This window comes from Hemitrygon akajei, chromosome 4, assembly GCF_048418815.1.
Source record: "Hemitrygon akajei chromosome 4, sHemAka1.3, whole genome shotgun sequence".
In the NCBI taxonomy this organism is placed as follows: domain Eukaryota; kingdom Metazoa; phylum Chordata; class Chondrichthyes; order Myliobatiformes; family Dasyatidae; genus Hemitrygon; species Hemitrygon akajei.
The window spans coordinates 81179668-81202796 of record NC_133127.1 but is presented as its reverse complement, the minus strand read 5'-3'; the positions used below and the strand labels follow the sequence as shown (position 1 = coordinate 81202796).

Here is a 23129-nt window from a genome sequence, read left to right as displayed (position 1 = left end):
CCCTTTCTTTCTCACGAGGCCTCCCGTCCCATGATCCTTTCCCTTCCCCAGCTCTGTATCACTTTCGCCAATCACCTTTCCAGCTCTTAGCTTCATCCCACCCCCTCCGGTCTTCTCCTATCATTTCGCATTTCCCCCTCCCCCCACTACTTTCAAATCTCTTACTATCCTTCCTTTCAGTTAGTCCTGATGAAGGGTCTCGGCCCGAAACGTTGACAGTGCTTCTCCTTATAGATGCTGCCTGGCCTGCTGTGTTCCATCAGCATTTTGTGTGTGTTGTTAGAACATACAAGGTAAATGGTAGGACACTGAGGAGTGCAGTAGAACAGAAGGATCTGGGAGTACAGATACAAAATTCCCTAAAAGTGGCTTCACAAGTAGATAGGGTTGTAAAGAAAGCTTTTGGTACTTTGGCCTTTATAAATCAAAGTATTGAGTATAAGAGTTGGAATGTAATGGTGAGGTTGTATAAGATATTGGTAAGGCTGAATTTGGAGTATTGTGTGCAGTTTTGGTCACCTAATTACAGGAAGGATACTAATAAGGTTGAAAGAATGCAAAGAAGGTTTACAAGGATGTTGCCGGGACTTGAGATGAATTACAGAGAAAGGTTGAGTAGGTTAGGACTTTATTCCCTAGAGTGTAGGAGAATGAGGGGTGATTTGATAGGGGTGTATAAAATTATGATGGGTATAGATAGAGTGAATGCAAGCAGGCTTTTTCCACTGAGGCCAGGGGAGAAAAAAACCAGAGGTCATGGGTTAAGGGTGAAGGGGGAAAGTTTAAAGGGAACATTAGTGGGGGCTTCTTCACGCAGAGAGTGGTGGGAGTGTGGAATGAGCTGCCAGATGAAGTTGTAAATGCGGGCTCACTTTTAATATTTAAGAAAAACTTGGACAGGTACATGGATGAGAGGTGTATGGAGGGATATGGTCCAGGTTCAGGTCAGTGAGACTAGGCAGAAAAATGGTTCTGCACAGCCAAGAAGGGCCAAAAGGCCTGTTTCTGTGCTGTAATGTTCTATGGTTCTAATCAGGTTTCATATCAGCGGTATATGTTGTGAAATTTATTAATTTTACAGCAGCAGTACAATGCAACACATGATAAATAAATATTGAGAGAAAAAAAGAATTACAGCAAAGATATATATATATGTCTATTAAGTAGTTAAATTTAATAAGCATTGCAAAAAATAGAAATTAAAAAAGTAATGTTTATAGATTTAATGTCCATTCAGAAATCAGATGGCAGAGGGAAGAGGCTGTTCCTGAATCACTGAGTGTGTGCCTTCAGGCTTCTGTACCTCCTTCCTGACAGTAACAATGAGAAAAGGGCACGTCCTGGGTGGTGGGGATCCTTAATAATGGATGCTTCCTTTCTGAGGCACTGCTCCTTGGGGCTAGTACCCATGATGAAGCTGACCAATTTTACAAGCTTCTGCAACTTCCTTCAGTCTTGTGCAGTAGCCCCCCTCCACCACCACCCCCATACCAGATGGTGATGCAGCCAGTCAGAATGCTCTCCATGGTACAGTTGTAGACGTTTTCGAGTGTTTTATTTGACAATAATAAACCAATTTATCAATTTATCCCTCCAACGTCATGGCTGAAGGGCCTGTTCCAGTACTGTACTGTTCTGTCATTTCCAGCAGCTGATTGCGATCTCCCTTCTGCCTCTAATGACCAGGCCTGACCCTCCATGCCCTAATCCCACCTGAATGTGCCTTGACATGTGCTGCCGCTGTCCTTCTTCACCCATAATATGGATTGGACAGAGAGAACCTTGATGATCAATAACATAAAAGATCTTAAGATGCTGAAGTCTTGAGCAATGCACACAAAATGCTGGAGGAACTCAACAAATCAGGCAGCATCTATGCAGGGGAATAATCAGTAGGTGTTTCATGCTTAGTTCTTTCACCAGGACCTGTATTTTGTGTGTGTTACTGAAAATGTAATCGTTTTTAAATGTGTTCATTGGTTGTGCCTACTGACACAACTGATTGACAGGTGACGCAATAGCCACTGCTCTACACACTGTCCTTGCACATCTGGAGAAGAGGGATGCTTATGTGAGAATGCTGTTCTTGGACTACAGTTCAGTATTCAACACCATTGTTCCATCCAGGCTCGACAGGAAGCTCAGAGACCTCAGCCTTGACCCTGCCTTCTGTAGCTGGATCCTGGACTTCCAGTCAGATCACCAGCAGGTTGTAAAAGTGGGCTCCCTCACCTCCAACCCTCTGACTCTCAATACAGGAACCCCTCAGGGCTGCGTACTGATTCCCCTCCTTTACTCCCAGAATACCCATGACTGTGTCTCCACCCACAGCTCCAATCTGATAATTAAATTTGCCAATGATACTACATTGATTGGCCTTATCTCAACCAATAACGAGGTGGCCTACAGAGAACAAGTCATCTCTCTGACACAGTGATGTCAAGAAAACAACTTCTCCCTCAATGTCACAAAAACAAAGGAGCTGGTTGTGGATTACAGGAGGAATGGAGACAGGCTAACAACAATGGATCTGGGGTTGAGATGGTAAACGACTTTAAATTCCTCGGCATCCACATTACCAAGGACCTCACGTGGTCTGTACACAGCAGCTGTGTGGTGAAAAAGGCACAACAGCGCCTCTTTCACCTCAGGCGGTTGAGGAAGTTTGGTATGGGCCTCCAAATCCTAAGAACTTTCTACAGGGGCACAATTGAGAGCATCCTGACTGGCTGCATCACTGCCTGGTATGGGAACTGTACCTCCCTTAATCGCAGGACTCTGCAGAGAGTGGTGTGGACAGCCCAGTGCATCTGTACAAGGACAGGTGTGGGGACCAAGCCATCCCAACTACAATCTATTCTAGCTGCTACCATCCGGGAAACGGTACAGCAGCATAAAAGCCAGGACCAACAGGCTCCAGGCCATCAGACTGATGAACTCATGCTGATTTGAGTGTACTCTATATTACATTGACTGTTCTATTTATTGTAAATTATTATAAATTAGTATGATTGCACATGGCACTTTTAGATGGAGACGTAACGTAAAGATTTTTACTCCTCACGTATGTAAAGGATGTAAGAAATAAAGTCAATTCAATTGAATTCAAGTCAGAAATACTTAAAGGGTTATAAGTTCTGAAGTTCATTTCTAGTTTGAACTTGATGGCAAGCTGTTACATGGGATAGTTTAAATTTAGTATGTCCTTGGGTATAGGATATTGTAGTTATCATCCAGAATGGTCCTTTTTAGCGGAGACTTTAGCATACTGATGTTCAATGGGAAATATTTTAACTGATCCACAACTTAGATGTTGGAGAGGCAGGCAGACAGCACAAAACCATTTGCAGGATTAAACACAGAGGTATAGGCAGAACTACATGACATCAGCATATGTAAAGAAGATGACCTTGTGGATAGGCGTCATACTGAAAGGGACAGGATGGAGAGAGCTCCTGTGGTGGCTGAAACAGTGGCAAGGGAAGAATTGTTAGTGATGTGCTGTCTGCATTCAGATTGGTAAGGATGGAAACATATTGAGGGAATCCACTGAACTAGATATTTGAAGAAAGATGATAAAACTACATCTAACCTTATTCAGTATTTTAAAGGAATTTAATAGGGATTGCATACCCTTTATAGCCTGAAAGGAAGGGGCCCTTAGAATGCTTTTATTGATTGTGGCAGTTTAGATACCCATGGGAGGTTGGATGCCAGACTGAAGTGATCCCAATAAAGATTTCAGGAAAAGAAGAACTTGGAGCTGGGAAGCAAAAACACAATTGAGGAACCTTGGGAAAATTGGGAAATTAGAGTTGTAACAGGAACTGAAAAGGATGATTGAACCGTTGACTTTTTGTGAGGAGGTGATAGTGAGGATTTGGAAATGGAAAGACTTTGAGGTAGCGGTGCTGTAGGAGGTGTCTGAATGGAGTAAGATAAAGGGGAGCTGGAGCTGAGGCTTTTGTTATGATCTGTAATCAGGATGACAAAAGACTACTCCATCTACTCGAACCCATCAAAATGCTCAACGTGTTCACTGAAATAGGAATGGCATCTGAGAAAGTGACTCCTTTATGTCCTTGTCCAGAGAGCTGTGAAATCCAGAGGAAGCGGGGAAATACCACCCATTGGTGATGCACCCAGCTAAGCTCCTGGAAAAAAGGAACAAGAATTCTTCCATAAAGTGTGTTACTGCTCTGTGTTTCTTATGCTTCAGTGACTGTAAGAAGCACACAAGACTTCATGGGCTTCCTCATTCAAGCTCGGCGAGTGGCTGATGACCAAGTGGCCGGTACATTCATTCACATCTCTCCTGGGTCCAAACTGCTGAAGTGTTTTGAGGATGGAGATACAGTGACCCACTCGGACAAGTCACTGAAGAGAAACCTCTCCTTTGTCTGGAAAGCACCAGACCAACTCACTGGAGACATCAAGTTTTTGTAATTATATTTTTAATATACTCGTGGAAAAATGTAAAAAATATTAAAAGTATGCAAGGAAATTAGCAAAACTGAAGAAGGGTTGCAATGTTGTTGATGTGTGTTCAACAAAAAAACACAGTTCTTCCATCTGTCAGAATCTCTCTGAGGAAGTTTTGAAACAGTGTTGGAACAGACTGGTTAAGTCCAGGCCTTAAATTCAAGCAACATTAAATTTTGTCAGGCATTAGTCAGTAAATTTTACTTCCAGGTTGAATGAAAGGGGATGAAAAAAGGAAAAAAGGAACTGTTGACAACATTAACATTGTTCTAAAATAATCAGAAAATGCAGGAAATACCTAATGGCTAGGTATTATCTAAATTGTTTGTCAATGACCTTCCATCAAAAAAATATTGCTATTCAAAGGGTCAAATTTAATGCCAGAGAAATGTATGCAATAGACATCCTGAAATGCTTTTTCTTCACAAACATCCACGAAAACAGAGAAGTGCCCCAAAGAATGAACAACAGTTAAACGTGAGAACCCCAAAGTCATCCCCAGCTCCCCTCCCCCCACCAGCAAAAATAATCGCGTATCGGTACCGTCACCGAGCCCAAGCGTGTGCTAAGCAATAGCAAAGACGCAGAGCAAAGTACCCCAAAGGCTTCGCATTTCATCCGAAATTCGACAAACCATTGGTTCGCTCTCTCCCTGGCAAGGGAGAGGGAGGTGACCCCCATTTTAACAGCAAGCAGGAGAGATAATGACAACCCATGGTTTATGATGTTAAACGTCCGTTTTGACCCTTTTTTCGAGCCCCGTGTCGGAAAGACTTCGGGTCTTTGGGCCCACAGCGGAAGATTTTCCGGCCTCCCCGACGACACACAAGTCTCTGGCCGTGACCCTGACCCTCGATCCACCCGTCGCCAGAGCCCCCGAGTTCTTAGGCTTCCGAATCCGAGCTGGACTCTCAGGCTGAACCCTTGGCATGTCGAATAGCGGCCAGTTGTGGAACCCTGAGAATGTGGGTTCCATTCCCACAAAGAACTGAAGCCTGCATGTAACTCCTGTCCAAGGTCTTCAAAAGGGAAAAGTAAAGGTATTAAAGGTAGAAATAGAGCAGTTTCCAAAGATGCCAGCAAAGGAGTAGCCATTAGGCACCATCATTCCTCCTAAGCTCCTATTCCACTGAGGTATTAGAATCATAGAGAAGTACAGCACAGAAACGGGCCCTTTGGCCCATCTAGTCCATGCTGAGACTATTTAACTGCCTACTCTCATCGACCTGCACTAGGACCATAGCCCTTCACGTACCTGTCCAAATTTCTCTAAAACATTGAAATCAAGCTCACATGGACCACTTGTGCTGGCAGCTCGTTCCACACTCTCACCTCCCCTCATGTTCACTGTAAGCATCTCACCTTTCACCCTTAACCCATGACTTTTGGTTGTAGTCCCACCCAACCTCAGTGGAAAAAGCCTGTTTGCATTTACCCTTCTAAACCCCTCATAATTATGTATATCTCTATCAAATCCCCTCTCAATCATTGACATTCTAAAGAATACAGTCCTAACCTATTCAATCTTTCCTTATAACTCAGCTCCTCCAGACCCAGCAACATCCTTGTGAATTTTCTCTGTACTCTTTCAATCTTGTTTCCATCTCTCCAGTATGTAGGTGACCAAAACTGCACACAACACTCCAAATTAGGCCTCACCAACATCTTATACAACTTCAACATAACATCCCAAATATTAGAGTCATAACATAACATATTGTTCCTTACATGCTTCCCCTGCCTTTCAAAGGAATTTGTATGTATGGTGGGAGTAGGGATGAGGAGGATGAGGGAGAATATGGGGATAAATTGAAATGTTTATTTTGACTCCAACAAAATGGATCAGAATGACATTGCATCTTACCTTCTCTTTTGCTTCTCCTTCCTTTCTAACCCCTGACTGCATTTTAAAAGTTGTTTAAACTCTAATATTTTATAAGTTTAGATGAAGGTCCTTTGACTCTTAACTCCTTTTCCCCTCTGATCTCTGATCTGTTGTTTCCGGAATTTTCTATTTTTATTTTATAGTTGGAGTTAATCTGTGCCTTATTGCATCTAACCTACAGTGTTTCAGCCGTCCAGTCATACTTCATATACTGGAGTAGAATCGAGTCTGCTCTTATTTCTGACCAAAAGCATAATGATTCTATGTTGACCAAAAACGAGGAATTAATGGAAACACTCCAGACATCAGTATATAACAATGCAACTGTAAGAACTACTCCTTTTACTGAAGGTACAACGTATTTCATTCTTATCATTGTAATAATTATTTAGAATTATATTGATGTTGTTTTAATCTGGCACCAAATCCTGAGGCCATTTAGATAACAAAGTTAAAACATTTTGTCGCCAATTCTTCCATTAGTATCTGTAACCAGAGAGTAAAATTCTGTTAACAGTAAGCAAACACTTCCTCTGGAATTAATCAACACATTTGGGTGGCTTTGAAATACAGACGCCTCCAGTGCAACTTTTTTGAAGGGCCATTCAGTACTGAGAGGAAAAAAAGACCTTTTAGCAATTATTTTTAGGAGAGATATTCCCTTTACTTTATCATAGATAAATAATAACTCTTTTTACCAAAGCCTCACTATCTATGGGATGTGTCTGATATGATGCATGATGGAGCTGTGCCCTTAGTAATCCAGTCATTTGTTTGGGGGAGGATACAAGAGAAATCAAGTGAAAGGCTGAAAATCTGTGAGGACATTAAGGTCTTGTTTTTCTATTTTGAACGGTTAAATTCCAGCTCATCCAGTTCAGGTCAGAAGGTTTTCTAAAGCACCATTTCACTCTGCCTGTCTTTATGATTGGTTGGTTTTGTAATAGGCACAGACATGAATGATAGAACCTCAAAGTACACATTAGCATCTCACTGCAGAACACTTTATTCCCTATCATAACTGCATACTCCACTATGATGTATTTGCCAATGTCAGTCATATGTAACATTCATTTATCAAAGTTTTCAGTTCCAGGAACTTGAAAACCTATCAATAACAAGGAATCATTCCCTAGAAAATGAAGTACATAAGGTTGTCTTTTTCAGGATTATGCAATTCAAAATCAATATTTTACCCTTCTACATTTATAAAATGAGTTCATAAGACACCGCATGGCCTTTTCAGAGAGGAAGTTCATTTCAAAGGTATCTTTATCAAATTTGTGCTGAGGGCAGGATGTGATGATATGGTCCATTGCTTGATTTTGGACATCCTGTAATTCACCAGCGGAGAATTGATGTTCCAAGTGTTAGGTGGTACATCGCCCATGTATCATTTGGATTCTGTTTCGAACCGCCCATGCCATTCAAGATGGGTCACACCCAGGAAACCTAGTTGTAGGGTTATTACTGTTCCTTACTTTGACTAATCTTTTCAGTCCAGGTTTTATTTGTCGTGGCTGTTAAAATTAATGATATTGTAGAAGTAGCCATCATGCACAACGTTGGAGCTTCAGGGAAATTTAGGTGGCTAAGTAGTAATTGAATTGGAATTAAATGAATTTATTATTGTCAGCTGTAGTGAGATACAGTGAAAAGCTTGTCATACAGATTAAACTTTAACATAGTAGTAAAGAGGTAGTACAAGGTAAAACAATCGCAGAATTCCAGATAAAGTGCAACAGCTACAGAGAAAATGCAGTGAGGGTAAACAATAAGTGCAAGGTCATAAAAATGTGGATTGTGAGGTCAAGTGTCTATCTTACCATTCTAGGAAACTGTTCAATAGTATAATAACAGCAGCATAGAAGATACCCAAGAGCCTGGTGGTACATGTTTTCAGGCTTTTTTATCTTTGCGTTTTGTGAGGGGTTGGTGGGGTCTTTGATTATGCTAGCTACTTTACCGGGGAATGAGAAGTCTAGACAGAGCCTATGGAAAGGACGCTGATTTCTATGATGTGCTTGGCTGCGGCTATCCCCTGCAGTTTCTTCTGGTCATGTGCAGAGCCACACCAAGCCATTATGCATCTCTAGCTATGATGGCACATCAATAAAGATTGGTAAGGGTAAAGAGGAACATGCCAAATTTCTTCAGATTCCTGTAGAAGTAGAGGTGTTGGTGAGCTTTCTTGGCTGCAAGTTGATAATAACTTGCAAATAAGGTGCAGATTAATAATAAATTGCATAATCTTGCTATGCGTCACAGCATCCCAAGAGTGGTGGATCATGGAAGAGGGGTGATTTTTTAAGGATCTGGTAAATGATCAGAGTTCATGGACAACAGCGTCAGAGTAGAGGTCCATCCTAGGTAGTCCCTGTGAATGAGCAAAATATGCTAATCCATCTTATACTCTTGGCTACTGTCTTCCTCAAGGTGGCCACAATAAGTAATCTGTGAAGGGTCATTCCAAATTACAAAGTGCATTTTCTCTCCACAGAGGTTACATTGGTTTTTGTGGATGCTGGGTGGTTAGTAAAAGTAAAATGGTGACTGTGGATTTTGCCAAGTTTGGTTGCAGCCTCCAATCTGGAAGTATTCTGAAATCTACTGTCAGTGTGTTCTCCGGGTCCCTTAAGCTGATTGGCCTATTGAGATTAATTACAATCTTTCTCTACATCTTGTTCTGAGTTCTCTGCCAGTGATACTTACAGCTGGTCACTGGAAGACACTGGACATTAGACAATTTATTTCTCTTCCTGCACAGCTGGGAGCCCTAGGTCTCTTTTTAGAAATTCCAATACCATTACTTCTAAGATTAAAAGCCCTGCAGCTTTGATGCAGACATTTGAAGGCCAAGTCGTTATATATATTTAAGGCAGAGGTTGATAGATTCTTGATTGATTCAGGGCATGAAGGTGATACAGAGAATAGGCTGGAGACTGGACATGAAAGGACAACTGGATCATGCGTGATGAAATGGCGGAGAAGACTCAATGGACAAATTGGCCTAATTCTGCTCCTATATCTTATGGTCTTATGATACTGTGTTGGCTCAATTATACAGAACATAGAACAATACAGCACAGTAACAGGCCATTCGACCCACAATATTGTGCTGAACTAGTTAAAAATAAAATCAAAAATATTCAAACACTAATCCCTCCTTGCCCATATCCCTCCATCTTCCTTACATCCATGTGCCTATCCAAACGTCTCTCTAATGTATTTGCCTCTACTACCATACAAGGCAGTGCATTCCAGGCATCCACCAATCTCTGAGTGAAATACTTACCCGTCACATCCCCTCCTCACATTCCATGCATGCCCTCTAGTATTAGACGTTTCAACCTTGGGTAACAGATGCTCTCTGTCCACTCTATTTATGCCTCTCATAATCTTGTAAACCTCTATCAGATCTCCCCCTCAGCCTCTGGTACTCCAGTTTATCCACTGTTTTGTGATAATGCATTCCCTCTAAACCAGGCACCATCCTGTTAAATCTCTTCTACACTCTCTCCAAAGCCTCAACATCCTTCCTGTAGCGGGGTGACCAGAACTGTACGCAATACTCCAGATGTGGCCTAACCAGAGTTTTAAAAACTTGCAACACAACCTGCTGATTTTTGAACTCAGTACTTCAACTAATAAAAGTAAGGATTCCATAAGCCCTCTTCACCACCTCATTGACCTGTGTAGCCACTTTCATGGAGCTATGAACTTGGATCCCAAGATCTCTCTGCTCATCAACACTGTTAAGGATCTTGCATTTGCTCTACTGAGTTGCAACACCTCACATTTATCTGGGATAAGTTCCATCTGCCGTTTCTCTGCCCATATCTGCAACTGATCTATGTCATGTTGTACTCTTTGCCAGTCTTCTACACTATCCACAACTCCACCAATCTAGATATCATCCGCAAATTTACTAACCCACCCATCTATATTTTCATCCAGGTCATTGATACACAGCACAAACAGCAGAGGTTCCAGCGCAGATCCCTGCAGAACACCACTAATTACAGACCAGCAGCAAAACAAGTCCCTTCAACCACTACCCTCTGTCTTCTGTGCGCAAGTCAGTCTTGAATCCAAGCAGCCAAATCGCCGCAGGCTCCATGCATCCTAATCTGGATTAGCTTCCCAAGAGGGACTTTGTCAAACTCCTTACTAAAATCCATGTAGACAATATCCTCTGTCCTACCTTCATCAATCTCTCTCATCAGCTTGTCATACAACTCAATCAAGTTGGTAAGGCACGACCTGCCACGTACCCAAAGCCATGCTGGCTCTTCCTAATTGGGCCATGAGTTTTCAAATACTCATATATCCTATCCCTAAGCATTTTCTCACAACTGACATGAGAGTCACTGATCTATCATTCCTAGGATTTTCCCTTGTTTCCTTCTTAAATAGAGGTACAACATTAGCCAGTCGCCAGTCCTCCAGGACCTTTCCTATGGACAGAGAGGACACGAAGGGCCCAGCTATCTTGTCTCTTTCCTCCTTCAATAACCTGGGGATAAATCCCTTCAGGCCCTGGGGACTCATCCACTTTAATACTCAGTAGGTTTTCCTGATTCCCTTCTTTAGTTCTTTTCTGGCTTTATAATCCTTGTGTGCTCCGTTTGATCTTAACTTCCGAAACATTACATACTTTTTTTTTCTTCTTAACTAAATTCATCACCTCTCTGGACATCCAAGGTTCTCTTATCTTTCTATTCCTGTTCTTCCTTCTAACAGGAGCATACCTTTCCTGTACTGTGTAATTGACCTCTAAACATCCACTACATGTCTGATGTGGACTAGTCAGAGAAAAGGTGTTCCCAATTAACACTTTTTAGTTCCTGCCTAATGACCTCATAATTTGCCTTACTCTAATTTAAAACTTTCCCACAAGGACCATACCTGTCCTGAGAGTTAAGGAGTTGTGATCTCTGTTCCCTATCTGTTCACCCACTGAAAGGTCAGTCACCTGGCCAGGCTCATTACCAATACCAGGTCCAGCACAGCTCCCTCTCCCATTGGACTGTCCACGTATTGAGTTATGAAACCTTCCTGGAACACTTAACAAATTCTGCTCTATCTACACCCCTTACACTAACAAGGTTTCAGTGTATGTTAGGGAACTTGAAATCCCCCATGACAACAACACTATTATTTTTACACACACCCTTAATCTGATTACATATCTGTGCTCTTCAATGTGACAGTGGCTATTGTGGGTTCTGTCATAGAATCCCATCAGAGTGATTGCTTCCAGTGGGAAGAGCGTGTGCAGCGCACTTTGTCCCAGTTCTTCCCAAATATATTTGGCATAAAGTAGCATACTATTCTCCTAAATAAAACATACTTGTGATGGAAAGGCATGATGGACATATCTTTAAACTCCAAGATTTAAGTATTCAAATGTTCAACATGATACTGCATTAAGTAATTAGAAGAATTGATTTTGTTGGCTCATGGAGTTTCAATACAAATATGAAAAAAAAAATGTTTTACTTTTTAGAATATATTTGAGACTTTGATTATCAATTTCTAATAAAATGTGTACTTCTGGATGCTGGATGGATGAGTGGGATCCTTAGTCTGAAATTCACAGACTTCATTACTCCTCAAGTAGTCACTCAGGTGCTGCAGGACTTTTCACAGACTCTAATGATCACCAAGGAATGGTCCCTCAGATTGCAGTCTACAAATGCGGAAAACTCTTTGTCCAAAGTAGATCAGGACCTTGCACCTGAGGAGTCCAGCTTGGTTCTGCATGGAAGTTTGCAGCTGTCCTTGAGCTCCATAAGCAGAGGGAAACTTACTGAACTCCTATCATCAACTGGTAACAGCTTCCTGTTGAAATCCTCAGAGCCTGAGGCCATGGAAAGGTAAATTCAATCTTGTCTTAGTACTTGCTTCAGTATGTTAAAAAAATTTACATTAATATATCAAGTCAAGTCAAGTTATTGTCACTTAACTCTGTACATGTATACAGTCAAACGAAACATTTCTATAGAACAGGGTGTAAAACTTAGTAGTACACATAATTTAGGAAAGTAAGAATAAAATCTACAGATGAATTTTGCATAAATAAACAAAGTAAAGTGCATTAAATAAATATTTTAAGGTACAGAACAATTAACTGGTGACACTTTGAATGTGATGAGCCAGGGAGTTCAGAAGCCTAATGGCCTGAGGAAAGAGGCAGGTTCCCATCCTGACCGTTCTCGTTTTTATGTCACAGTCTCCTGCCTGATGGTAGAAAGTCAAAAAGGATGCTGGATGGATGAGTGGGATCCTTAGTAATACCAAGGGCCCTGCGAATACAGTGCTCCTGATAGATGTCCCAGATGGATGGTAGGGAGACCCCCATGATCCTCTCAGCTGTTCTCAGCTCTTTGTAGAGACTTCCGGTCCAATGCTCGTCTGCTCCCATACCAGATGGAGATGCAGCTTGTCAAGATGCTCTCAATGGTGTTCCTGTAAAATTCCATTAAGATGGAATTGGGGAGGAGAGCCTCGCTTGCCTCAAGCTCCTTAGGAAGTAGAAAATGTTCTCAGAGGGTAACATCTTCAGGTAGAGTGGATGGTTCATTAATTTATATGTAGGCTCATGGATTCATGGACTGCATTTTCTCCTCCAAGAAATTCACTCTTCTTCAAATTTTGTTTTTTTGCATACAAAATTGTTATTCAACTTCTGATTTTATATTGTTATCTAACTCTATGAGATATTAAACACTGACGTTGCTATCTAAACCCTATTCTGTGATTTCTGTTGGTTAATGTCACTATGATCCTCTTGTGTAGTGTTCTAACTCAGAAGCGTGCCACACAGAATTTATTGTAGGAAGTTCAATTTGCCTGGCTCATTTCAATTATGTAGTTCTTTGCTTGGAAAAGAGGCATCCGGCCTCTTCCTGTCATTTGGGTACACATATGTTTTTTAAAAAAGATCAATATGATTAAACATAGTAATTAAATAAGTTATTCAAGTAATGCAGGTCCTAATATATAAACTGTTTCTGCTGTTCTCTTACTTGCAGGAGGCAAGACAGTTTTCAGCTCTCTAAATATCCTAGGCACAGGGGAAGAGTAAAACTGACTCACTGATTGAGGGGGGAGAAGAAGCTTTAGAGTGGTGGTTAAAGATTTTCCAAGTCCAGGAGTATTAAAGAGCTGAACTTGCTGATATTAGCTTCCTACATAAACATTCAATGGGAAGAATTAATGGAACTAATCTTCAATATCATTAGCTTAGAATATTCAGCAGAGGACAGAGCAATGTACAGGCATTTAGAGTATTGGCTTGAGCATTTACACTGTGCATTTACATTGGATCTTTTGTGGAAGCTTAAATCAAACTGGAAGCAAATTGTACTGAGGAAAAAAAGCTGCATAAAAGGATCTTTGTTGTGATTTTGCTCTGTAACTTAAAAGAACTAGGATGGATTCATAAAGAGAGAATACATGGTTTTGGACCATTTTACACAATTGAAGATTTTTTTGAATAACATATTTATTTACACATGTTACAAAAATTAATTGTTGTCTTATAATTTCATTTTATAGCAACCATATTTTAAATACTGAGAGTGACTTCAACCTTACTTCTCAGTCTTGCATCAGCTGCAGTAATAATGAACAAGTAAGTATTTATTTAACTTTCACATTGTAACAACTGCTATATTTTATAGATTACATATCTATTGATTTAATGTGCTCAACACTGAGGAGTGCAATTCACCAGGACAAATAATTAAAGCAATTGCATTCAGCAACAACTCTGCTCAAAGACGAATAGATGAAATGTTTGAGAATGTGGATAACACATCGTGCAATATACTTTGGACAACAGAATTTGCTCTGCAGTTGGATGTGTCAACTTTGCCAGGCAATGAATCTTTCCTTCTCGGTTTTGTTCACTTCATAAAAGATGAAATCTTGGTTCAAGAGCAAGGGGACTAGAAAGAGATACAAGGGGGGGGGGAAATATTTTGGGTTGTTGGGAAATATTTCAAAGAGAAGGACATTCTGCTCATTAACATTCTGCTTGTGCAACAAACAGGGCACCAGGATGCCACCATGTGGTTATTACTTTTTTGAACAATTTTGAATCTAACATATTTACCATTCACAGTGTAATTCACAAAATACCTGTTAATGACTGCACAAATCATTAAATACTGTTATCACAGTGGTATATAAAATACAATCCCATGCTCTCAATTCTTGACTATTTTGAGATCTTTGTATTGAGAATGATGAAGAGTTTGAATGTTTGCTGTTGCACACAAAGATCAGATAGCTCTCAAAAGGAAACCGTGTGAGCCACTTATATGTGCTTTTTGAAACTGTGATAAAATTCTTTGCAGTCTTGGTTGTTTCATTCAGTCATCAACTCAAGAATATTAGGCATGACATTGTTTATTTGTCAGAATTATTTGTCCAGTTTAATTAAATCAATCTTCAATTGCAAGGAAATGTGAATCTTATCAAAGTCAAATTAGATGTCTCCACATTTCTGTCTAAGTTAACCGTATTTAAGTTCAACATTGGCTGTCTCCACATTTTCCAATTTCCAATTTGGAAGAGAAAGGAAAAACATCAGTAGATGATCTTCATTATCTGCACTGTGGAAAAAGGTCAGGATGTTCTTTATTGCCTTTGCAACATCATACATAGTGGAGTGCAGTTTTAGTGAAGTTGTCCAACTTTGTTCAAAGCAACGAATCAGACTGCAAATTATTGAATGTAGGTATCTGAGACTCATTCTGAGTGACGTTCAGCCTGATGTTGAGAAGCTGATGTCACTGCACCAAGCCCATCGTCTCATTGAAAGGTGAAAGGGCAATGATGTAGTTGATAGTTGGACCACTAATGTATGCTCTAAAATTGTTGATGAAAATTATTTTTACTGCAATTAATTAATTCCATTTGTAGCTTTAAAAAGATGAGAATAATTTTTGCAATTACTTGTCACTGCCTTGAACTTGCAGTTCCTATTTTCTCTCACTGTGCATTGTAAATCAACATTTTTTATAGTTTTATCTAATGGACGGAAAGGGAGAGGGGTCGCTGGGGATGTGGTCTGGGGTAGTAACCCAAAAGAATCTGGGAGCCACTGAGCTGGACATTGCAAGAACACGTGATCCTGAATAATATACTTTGAAAGCCTCTCAAAAAGGGTGTACACATCAATATTTGGATAGTAAACAGATACAATGATATTACTATTTTGAAATTATGTTATTTTTCAATGGTCTTTTTAAAAGATGAATATTAATAATATTTGAACATGTTTTCTAAAACGTTTCATTTATTTCCATCTTTCTCTGTTATACTTCTATTAAAACAATGACTGTACATAAATAAACAGGATTCATCCTTTTCCTTAAAGTCCATAATTATTGTTAATAATTAATCAATGATAATCTCTGTTCAAAATGACCATGGCATGTGAGAGAAATTTTTTTAAAAGATTATCGCCAATTTGGGCACACGCTCCCAGAAAAGTTTGCCAGTCCTGCCTTAGAGCACAGGAGACTTTCAGGTGGTAGTATTACATAATTACGGACGTACAGACGATGCAATCTATCTTTTTCCCAGGGATGGGGAATCAAGGGCACAGGTGTAAGGTGAGAGGGGAAAGATTTAATAGCAACTTTAGGGTCAAAACTTTTACATGAAGGGTGGTATATAGGTGGAATTAGCTGCCAGATGAAGTGGTTGAGGCAAGAACAATAAAAACTTAAAAGAAAGTCGGACAAGTACGTGGATTGGAAAGGTTTAGAAGGTTGTAGGTCAAATACTGAGGTGGGGTGGTCTTGCTTGGATGGGGCCTCTTGCTGACATGGAGAAGTCAACCTATTTCCATGATGTATTAACTCCAGGACTCGATGCCTTGTGCATGGAAATAAACTTTGTGATGTAGCAAATGAGCTAGCCTTACCCTTGTAATATCTTAAAGGTCCAGATGTCTGAGAAGGTGAAGAATATCGAATGTAGTGAGGGGTGGGTGGCAAGGGAGTCTTTCGAGGTGGGAAGGGGGTAGCGCAAGGTGATGTGAATGAGATGCAAGAAAGGGGGCTTAATGTAAGTGATGCGAAGGAGCTGCAGACAGCAGTAAAGGATGGAATGAATGGGAGATTGGTAAGCAGCAGGCTGCCAACCCCAGCAATGTCAGAAGGGCAGTAGGGGTAAGTAAGCCATGTGCAGTGTGCAGCCTCCAGTGGCTGGGATCTGTGTGCAATCATAGAAAGGCTGATGGTTGTCACATGCCCACAGCATCTTGAGTTCAGCTGGCATTCCTTACACAGAATTCCACCATCTGATTTCTGAATGATCCGTGACCTCAGTATTCTGATCCATTTTTGTATAATTTATTTACCTTTTTACATATTCTTATTGTAACATAGTATTATTTACATATCACACTATACTGCCTCCACTAAAAAACAGATTTCACAATGTATGTCAGTGATAATAAATCTGATTCTGATTCTCAACACTGTACGAAAGCCTTTTACACAACCCGTCTGTCTGTGCGCACTGTCCCATTCCATCCCATTCCAGCATCTGCAGATTTCCTCCTGTTTGCCATTCCATTCCTGCTGTGTTTTCTTCAACATCACCCCTATGGAGTGTGTCAGCTCCAAGCAAGAAAGGACCTTCAGTACAGGTTCCAGGGCCAGGCATTACCAGCTCTAGGCATGCATGAGACACATGGGTATTGAGAACTACCCTGTACAACAGCAGCCAGCTGCTCTCTCCACACACCCCCATGCCCCCCATGCCCCCCAAAGAGGGTCAATGCTCAAGCCATAGCCATCAGGCTCCCAGTTCCAATCAGAGCTCTTCTTATTCTTTAGTAGGACACGGACCTTATTGGCATGCCCACAGCGGGAATACAACTCGCAGTACCTAGACATCAGTTCAATAACTTCACATCCAAAATGCTGGTGGAACACAGCAGGCCAGGCAGCATCTATAGGGAGAAGCGCTGTCAACGTTTCGGGCCGAGACCCTTCGTCAGGACTAACGGAAAGGAAAGATATTAAGAGACTTTCCTTTCGGTTAGTCCTGACGAAGGGTCTCGGCCCGAAACGTCAACAGCGCTTCTCCCTATAGATGCTGCCTAGTCTGCTGTGTTCCACCAGCATTTTGTGTGTGTTGTTTGAATTTCCAGCATCTGCAGATTTCCTCGTGTTTGCTCTTAAGTTCAATAACTTAACCATTATGCTACCAGATGGTGGGCTGCTTCACCTGAAAGCAGCTGAGGGGATGTTTGAATGTAACAAAGCTGAATTCCTGGAGCTGGTAGAGTTGTGCCAGAGACAAGGATGAAGGGCACGATGCAAGCTATAGAGGTGGAGCATAGAGGTTTCGCTGGCTGCTCACTGTGCAGAACCTACTCTCTCCTTGGCATTAACCGGGGTGGGGGGGGGTGCAAAGGAAAGAGCCATCAGGATCATCACAGGGGCTCCAGACGTCTGTGGATCAGGAAATGTGACCCGAGGACCAATGCTGCTGGGACACAGGCCAGGGGCTGATCAAGCCTGGCTGGGTCGGTGGGGCAAGAGTGTCCGAAACACTGACTGACTCAGTACATCCAAGGATATATCTCAGCATCGCAGGTCACATGCAGAGGCTGTGCCCCAGGGAAGTGCCGGCAAAAAGGAAAGTTTCCTCTGTTGCACTGATTCTGCACCCAGCCACCCTGCTTTCTGTGGATGTTCAGGGTGTGAATAATGTAAGATTTATTACTCCTTGTACCATTGTCTCCATTCTATTATGTGTTCTTGTTTCTGGTTTATTACTCAATTACTGTTGTTGCCTTTGTCACTGATGTTAAGTGATTTGGTGTAGGAATTTTCAACAATAGAACTTTTTAAAAATAATTAAATATATACAGTACATTCACAATTGACAATCGACAGATGATGCAATGGCCACTGCTCTACATACCATCCTTACACCTCTGGAGAAGAAGAACACCTATGTGAGAATGCTGTTCCTGGACTACAGTTCAGCATTCAACACCATAGTTCCAACCAGGTTCGACAAGAAGCTCAGAGACCTCGGCCCTGACCCTGTCTTGTGCAGCTGGGTCCTGGACTTCCTGTCAGATCACTAGCAGGTTGTAAAAGTGGGCTCCCTCACCTCCAACCCTCTGACTCTCAATACAGGAACCCCTCAGGGCTGAGTACTGAGTCCCCTCCTTTATTTCCTGTATACCCATGACTGTATCGCCACCCACAGCTCCAATCTGCTAATTAAATTTTCTGACAACACTACATTGACTGGCCTTATCTCAACCAATAACAAGGTGGCCTACAGGAAAAAAGTCATCTCTCTGACACAGTGATGTCAAGAAAACAACGTCTCCCTCAATGTCACAAAAACAAAGGAGCTGGTTCTGGATTACAGGAGGAATGGATCTGGGTTTGAGAGTGTAAACAGCTTTAAGTTCCTTGGCATCCACATCGCCGAGGACCTCACATGGTTTGTACACACCAGCTGGATGGTGAAAAAGGCACAACAGCACCTCTTTCACCTCAGATGGTTGAGGAGGTTTGGTATGGGCCTCCAAATCCTAAGAACTTTCTACAAGGGCACAACTGAGAGCATCCTGACTGGCTGCATCACTGCCTGGTATGGGAACTGTACCTCCTTTAATCGCAGGACTCTGCAGAGAGTGGTGCGAACATCCCAGTGCATCTGTAGTTGTGAACTTCCCATGATTCGGGACATTTACAAGGACAGGTGTGTAAAAAGGGCCCGTAGAATCATTGAGGACTCAAGTCATCCCAGTCACAATTTATTCCAGCTGCTACCATCCGGGAAGCAGTACTGCAGCATAAAAGCCAGGACCAACCGGTTCCAGGACAGCTTCTTCCACCAGGCATCTGAGTGATGAATTCACACTAATTTGAGTGTACTCTGTATTACATTGACTTTTCTATTTATTATAAATGACTATGATTGCACATTGCACATTTAGATGGAGACGTAACATAAAGATTTTTACTCCTCGTGTATGTGAAGGATGTCAGAAATAAAGTCAATTCAATTCAATTGTCTCTTATTGGCTCAACAACTGAATTGTTGGACTGTATAAATATTCTGTCATTTTCGCTGTTAATTTTGCCTGCCACACCTTTTGTGATCTGTGATAGTTGTGGAGAGGAATGAATGATAAATTCTGACTTGGATAGGATTGTGCAGCCATAAATCACCAAAAACCAAACCAATGCAGGAACATTTAGACATAAATCCAGTGTTTTACTGGCAAATAGATAATCTGTAGTGTAGAGAACAATATTCCAATGTTCTCAATTTTGTTGAGGCTAACGTCAAATAGAACTTATGCTGTAGCTCTATTTTCACCACAAGGTGTTACATTGCAAGGAATTATTAATGACAGCTTCTTCGAGCACTTACTTTAACGATAATTTTAAGAGTTAATGTAAAATGTTGAATATATTGTTGGCTCTATTCCCTCTCATCTCCAGTTTTTAGAATTCATTTCTTAAGTGGGAGAAGGATTAAGGTAAATAATTAACGTAGGATTATGCAATATCAAATCTGCAGAATTCCAGTTGCGATGACTTTATCATGAGTTTATCTTTTACTAATCAGGAGATAATACCAAGACAGCAATTTGTTTGACTGTTGTGATTTTCAACTGTTTTGTTTTATTTTGAAGGTCACTATATGGACCACTTCTACAGTTGTAAATTTAAGACCTTCTGATGCAACTTCTGGACAAGGTTATTCTACCTTCTTGTCTGCTAACTTCTCTACAGACAGAGAAACGCAATGGGAGTCTTCAGATATGAGAGATCACGCAATACAAGCTGGAGCAGCAACAATTCTGGGCACAGGACCATACCCAGATATGGAGGATGTAAGACCAACAGGGACTATCAAGCAGCTGATGTCACACCGTGCATCAGCAAATTTCCTGCAGTCTTCAAAAAATTCAGGTTCCAAAGTTAATGTGGGTAAAATAGCAAGAAACATGTCAGTCCGGGTGACACAGCATGAACAGAAAGATAATGGCCCAGGTATTGGAGATGATGGCTCTAAAGGTGCAGAGCTGGGCATCCCTCAACTCGGAATCCTGCTTGGCTGCTCTGCTGCTCTTGGCATGGCGCTAGCCATGGGGACACGCCATTTCCTCTCTCAGCACTGTCGGAAACGTACGGAAGTGTCCTTCCGAGATCCTAACGGTAGCATCATGGGAGTGGGAGACAGCGGTGAGCTGGTGCACGTCAGAAAGATACGCGAAAACAGCTTTGTGCTTGTTCAAGCTGAATACAATGTGATCAATCCACCAATCACTGTTGGAAAGTAATTGCAGATTGAAATGTGCAAGATTTATATTATTGATTATACAATGCACCCTCATTATGATACACCCCTTTGTAACACTGACCTTCATTAACTTCTCCATGAACAAAGGAGAACTATCTTCAATCTGTGGCTTCCACTTAGTAATTGCTCCCTTTTGATGTGCAGGTTGTGAAGGCACATTTCACAGGGCAGTGATGCAGCCAGTCAGGATGCTCTCAATTGTTCCCCTGTAGAAGGTTCTTAGGATTTGGAGGCCCATACCAAACTTCCTCAATCGCTTGATGTGAAAGAGGCGCTGTTGCCTTGGTTTATCTGTGCTGTGCACTTGTACAGCAATACCAGTATACATGAACCACAAAGAGGTGAGAGGTTTCCAGATTGATTTTAAACCACAATAGCAGCACTCTCAGTCAATTGTTAAACATAGAACATACAACAGTAAAGCACAGGAACAGGCCCTTTGCCCCACAGTGTTGTGTCAAACAAACTACAAGGTAAATCAAAAACCTCCAAACTCTAATCCTTCCTACCTACACCTGTCCATATCCCTCCATCTTCCTTATACCCATGTGCCTATCGAAACATCTCTTAAAAGCCTCTAATGTATTTGCCTCTACCACCATACCAGGCAGCACATTCCAGGCATCCACCACACTCTTGAGTAAAAAACTTGCCCTTCACTACCCATTTGAACCTACACTTCCTCTCATCTTCAATGCGTGCCCTCTGGTATTAGGCATTTCCTCCCTGTGAAAAAGATACTCCCTGTCCAACTCTACCAATGCCTACTCCTGGAACATACACAAGTCCTTGGCTTCACTCATTAGAGTACGGTTAGACTGCATACAAAAAGTCAACAGTGAGACCACGCCTGACCAACACCATCCCCCTCCCTCCCAGCCCACACACACACTTTTAATGCAGTTCTGGTATAATTTCTTGCTCTATCAAGAGATAAAGTGGTATTTTCCAGCATGTAAGTCACAACAAATACGATTTTTAAGTATATTGTATACATATAGATTTTCAGACCATCTTGTGTCCATATGGAAAAATCACACCTCCTCATTCATGGCATGGATTGATTTTACCAGCATTAGTAAAAACTTCTCATCTTCAAGGCCCTAGAAGTTTTAGTAGTTTAATTTCTTTAAAACATGCAAAATATTTGCCCCTGGAAAGTGCATTTTAGTGAGGGTGGAAAGTAATGCTGAGCACACAGAGCACCTTGGCTTGTAATTAGAATTGCTTAAATTAGATAAGTTCTTGCTGTTATTAGTGTATTAAAATTTTTGTAAATGAACAGCCTCTTGTAAACAATTCCCTTGAGGAAGCTTTGTCATCTTTTGGAATAGATTACTGTCTGTCTGATCTTTGGTGGATATTTGTTACTAAATAGTATTATTTGATACAAACAACACATTCTATAAATTTTGCACATTGCTAGGATGTAGTAATTGATGCCACAATTATTAAAAATGCCTATTTGCAGTGAAATATATTTTAGAGTGATTACTTCTACCACAAAAAATCATCTTCTGAAAATATGTTCTCTATTACACACAATGTAATAGAGGTGTATTGTGTGTGTGTGTGTGTGTGTGTGTGTGTGTGTGTGTGTGTGTGTGTGTGTGTGTGTGTGTGTGTGTGTGTGTGTGTGTGTGTGTGTGTGTGTGTGTGTGTGTGTGTGTGTGTGTGTGTGTGTGAGATAACTATTCATTCCTTTATAATAAAAGTAAACATTGGAGAAAGAAATCCCTTTTTTAAGGACATTTTCCAAAATATTTCTTAATCATTCCTATAGTTAAATAGGACAACATAATGGTGAGATTTATTACACTTATTTTGAGGATGTGGTGAGAGCAGTCCCCAGTTTCACCATTGTTTGGCGCCAACATAGCATTGCACAATGCTTGGTAGAGTATTTTAATCTTACAGGCTTCATTTCTAATTTACCCAGAGATCTGTTTCATCCCATTGAATTTGCCTTGACAAATGACTGATAACCTACTTACACTTTTGTAAAGGCATCTTTTCCCAGTTAGTCCAAAACTCATGATATTATAATTACTGTTGACTAAATATACCCTGTCTAATAATTGTTCCATTGGCCTAATCAAATCCCAAAAGCAATGTTGCTATTCACATTGGGCCAGAAATATACTAATCAAGAAAATTCACCTGAATACAGGTTTCATTGAAAACCGGTGAATTTACTCCCCTCCTTTGACTGTCATTTATTGTTATCCTAGAAATGGAAGGTCACAAAAATTTTTCTTCCCAACTTCACTCCTCCATGACTTTTACACAACTCCTCCTCCATGATCTCCATCAGCAGGGGTGTACGGCAAGGCTCCCTGCTCTACTCACTTTACACTTAAGACACTAAGCACAGCTCCAATGCCATATTTAA

The 23129-nt window shown here is 41.1% G+C and overlaps 1 protein-coding gene across 1 annotated transcript in view; it reads left to right on the top strand.

Annotated features, from left to right (window-relative positions):
- LOC140726006 (reelin domain-containing protein 1-like) overlaps window positions 1–22197 on the top strand; it is a 40722-nt gene extending 18525 nt beyond the window's left edge. The window contains exons 2-6 of the mRNA XM_073041905.1: window positions 4220–4442; window positions 6549–6718; window positions 11991–12246; window positions 13931–14006; window positions 20067–22197. Of these exons, the coding sequence (XP_072898006.1) occupies window positions 4220–4442; window positions 6549–6718; window positions 11991–12246; window positions 13931–14006; window positions 20067–20717 (1376 nt within the window). The 3' untranslated portion in view covers window positions 20718–22197. The remainder of the gene's footprint in view (window positions 1–4219; window positions 4443–6548; window positions 6719–11990; window positions 12247–13930; window positions 14007–20066) is intronic.
- The last annotated feature ends 932 nt before the right edge of the window (window positions 22198–23129 follow it).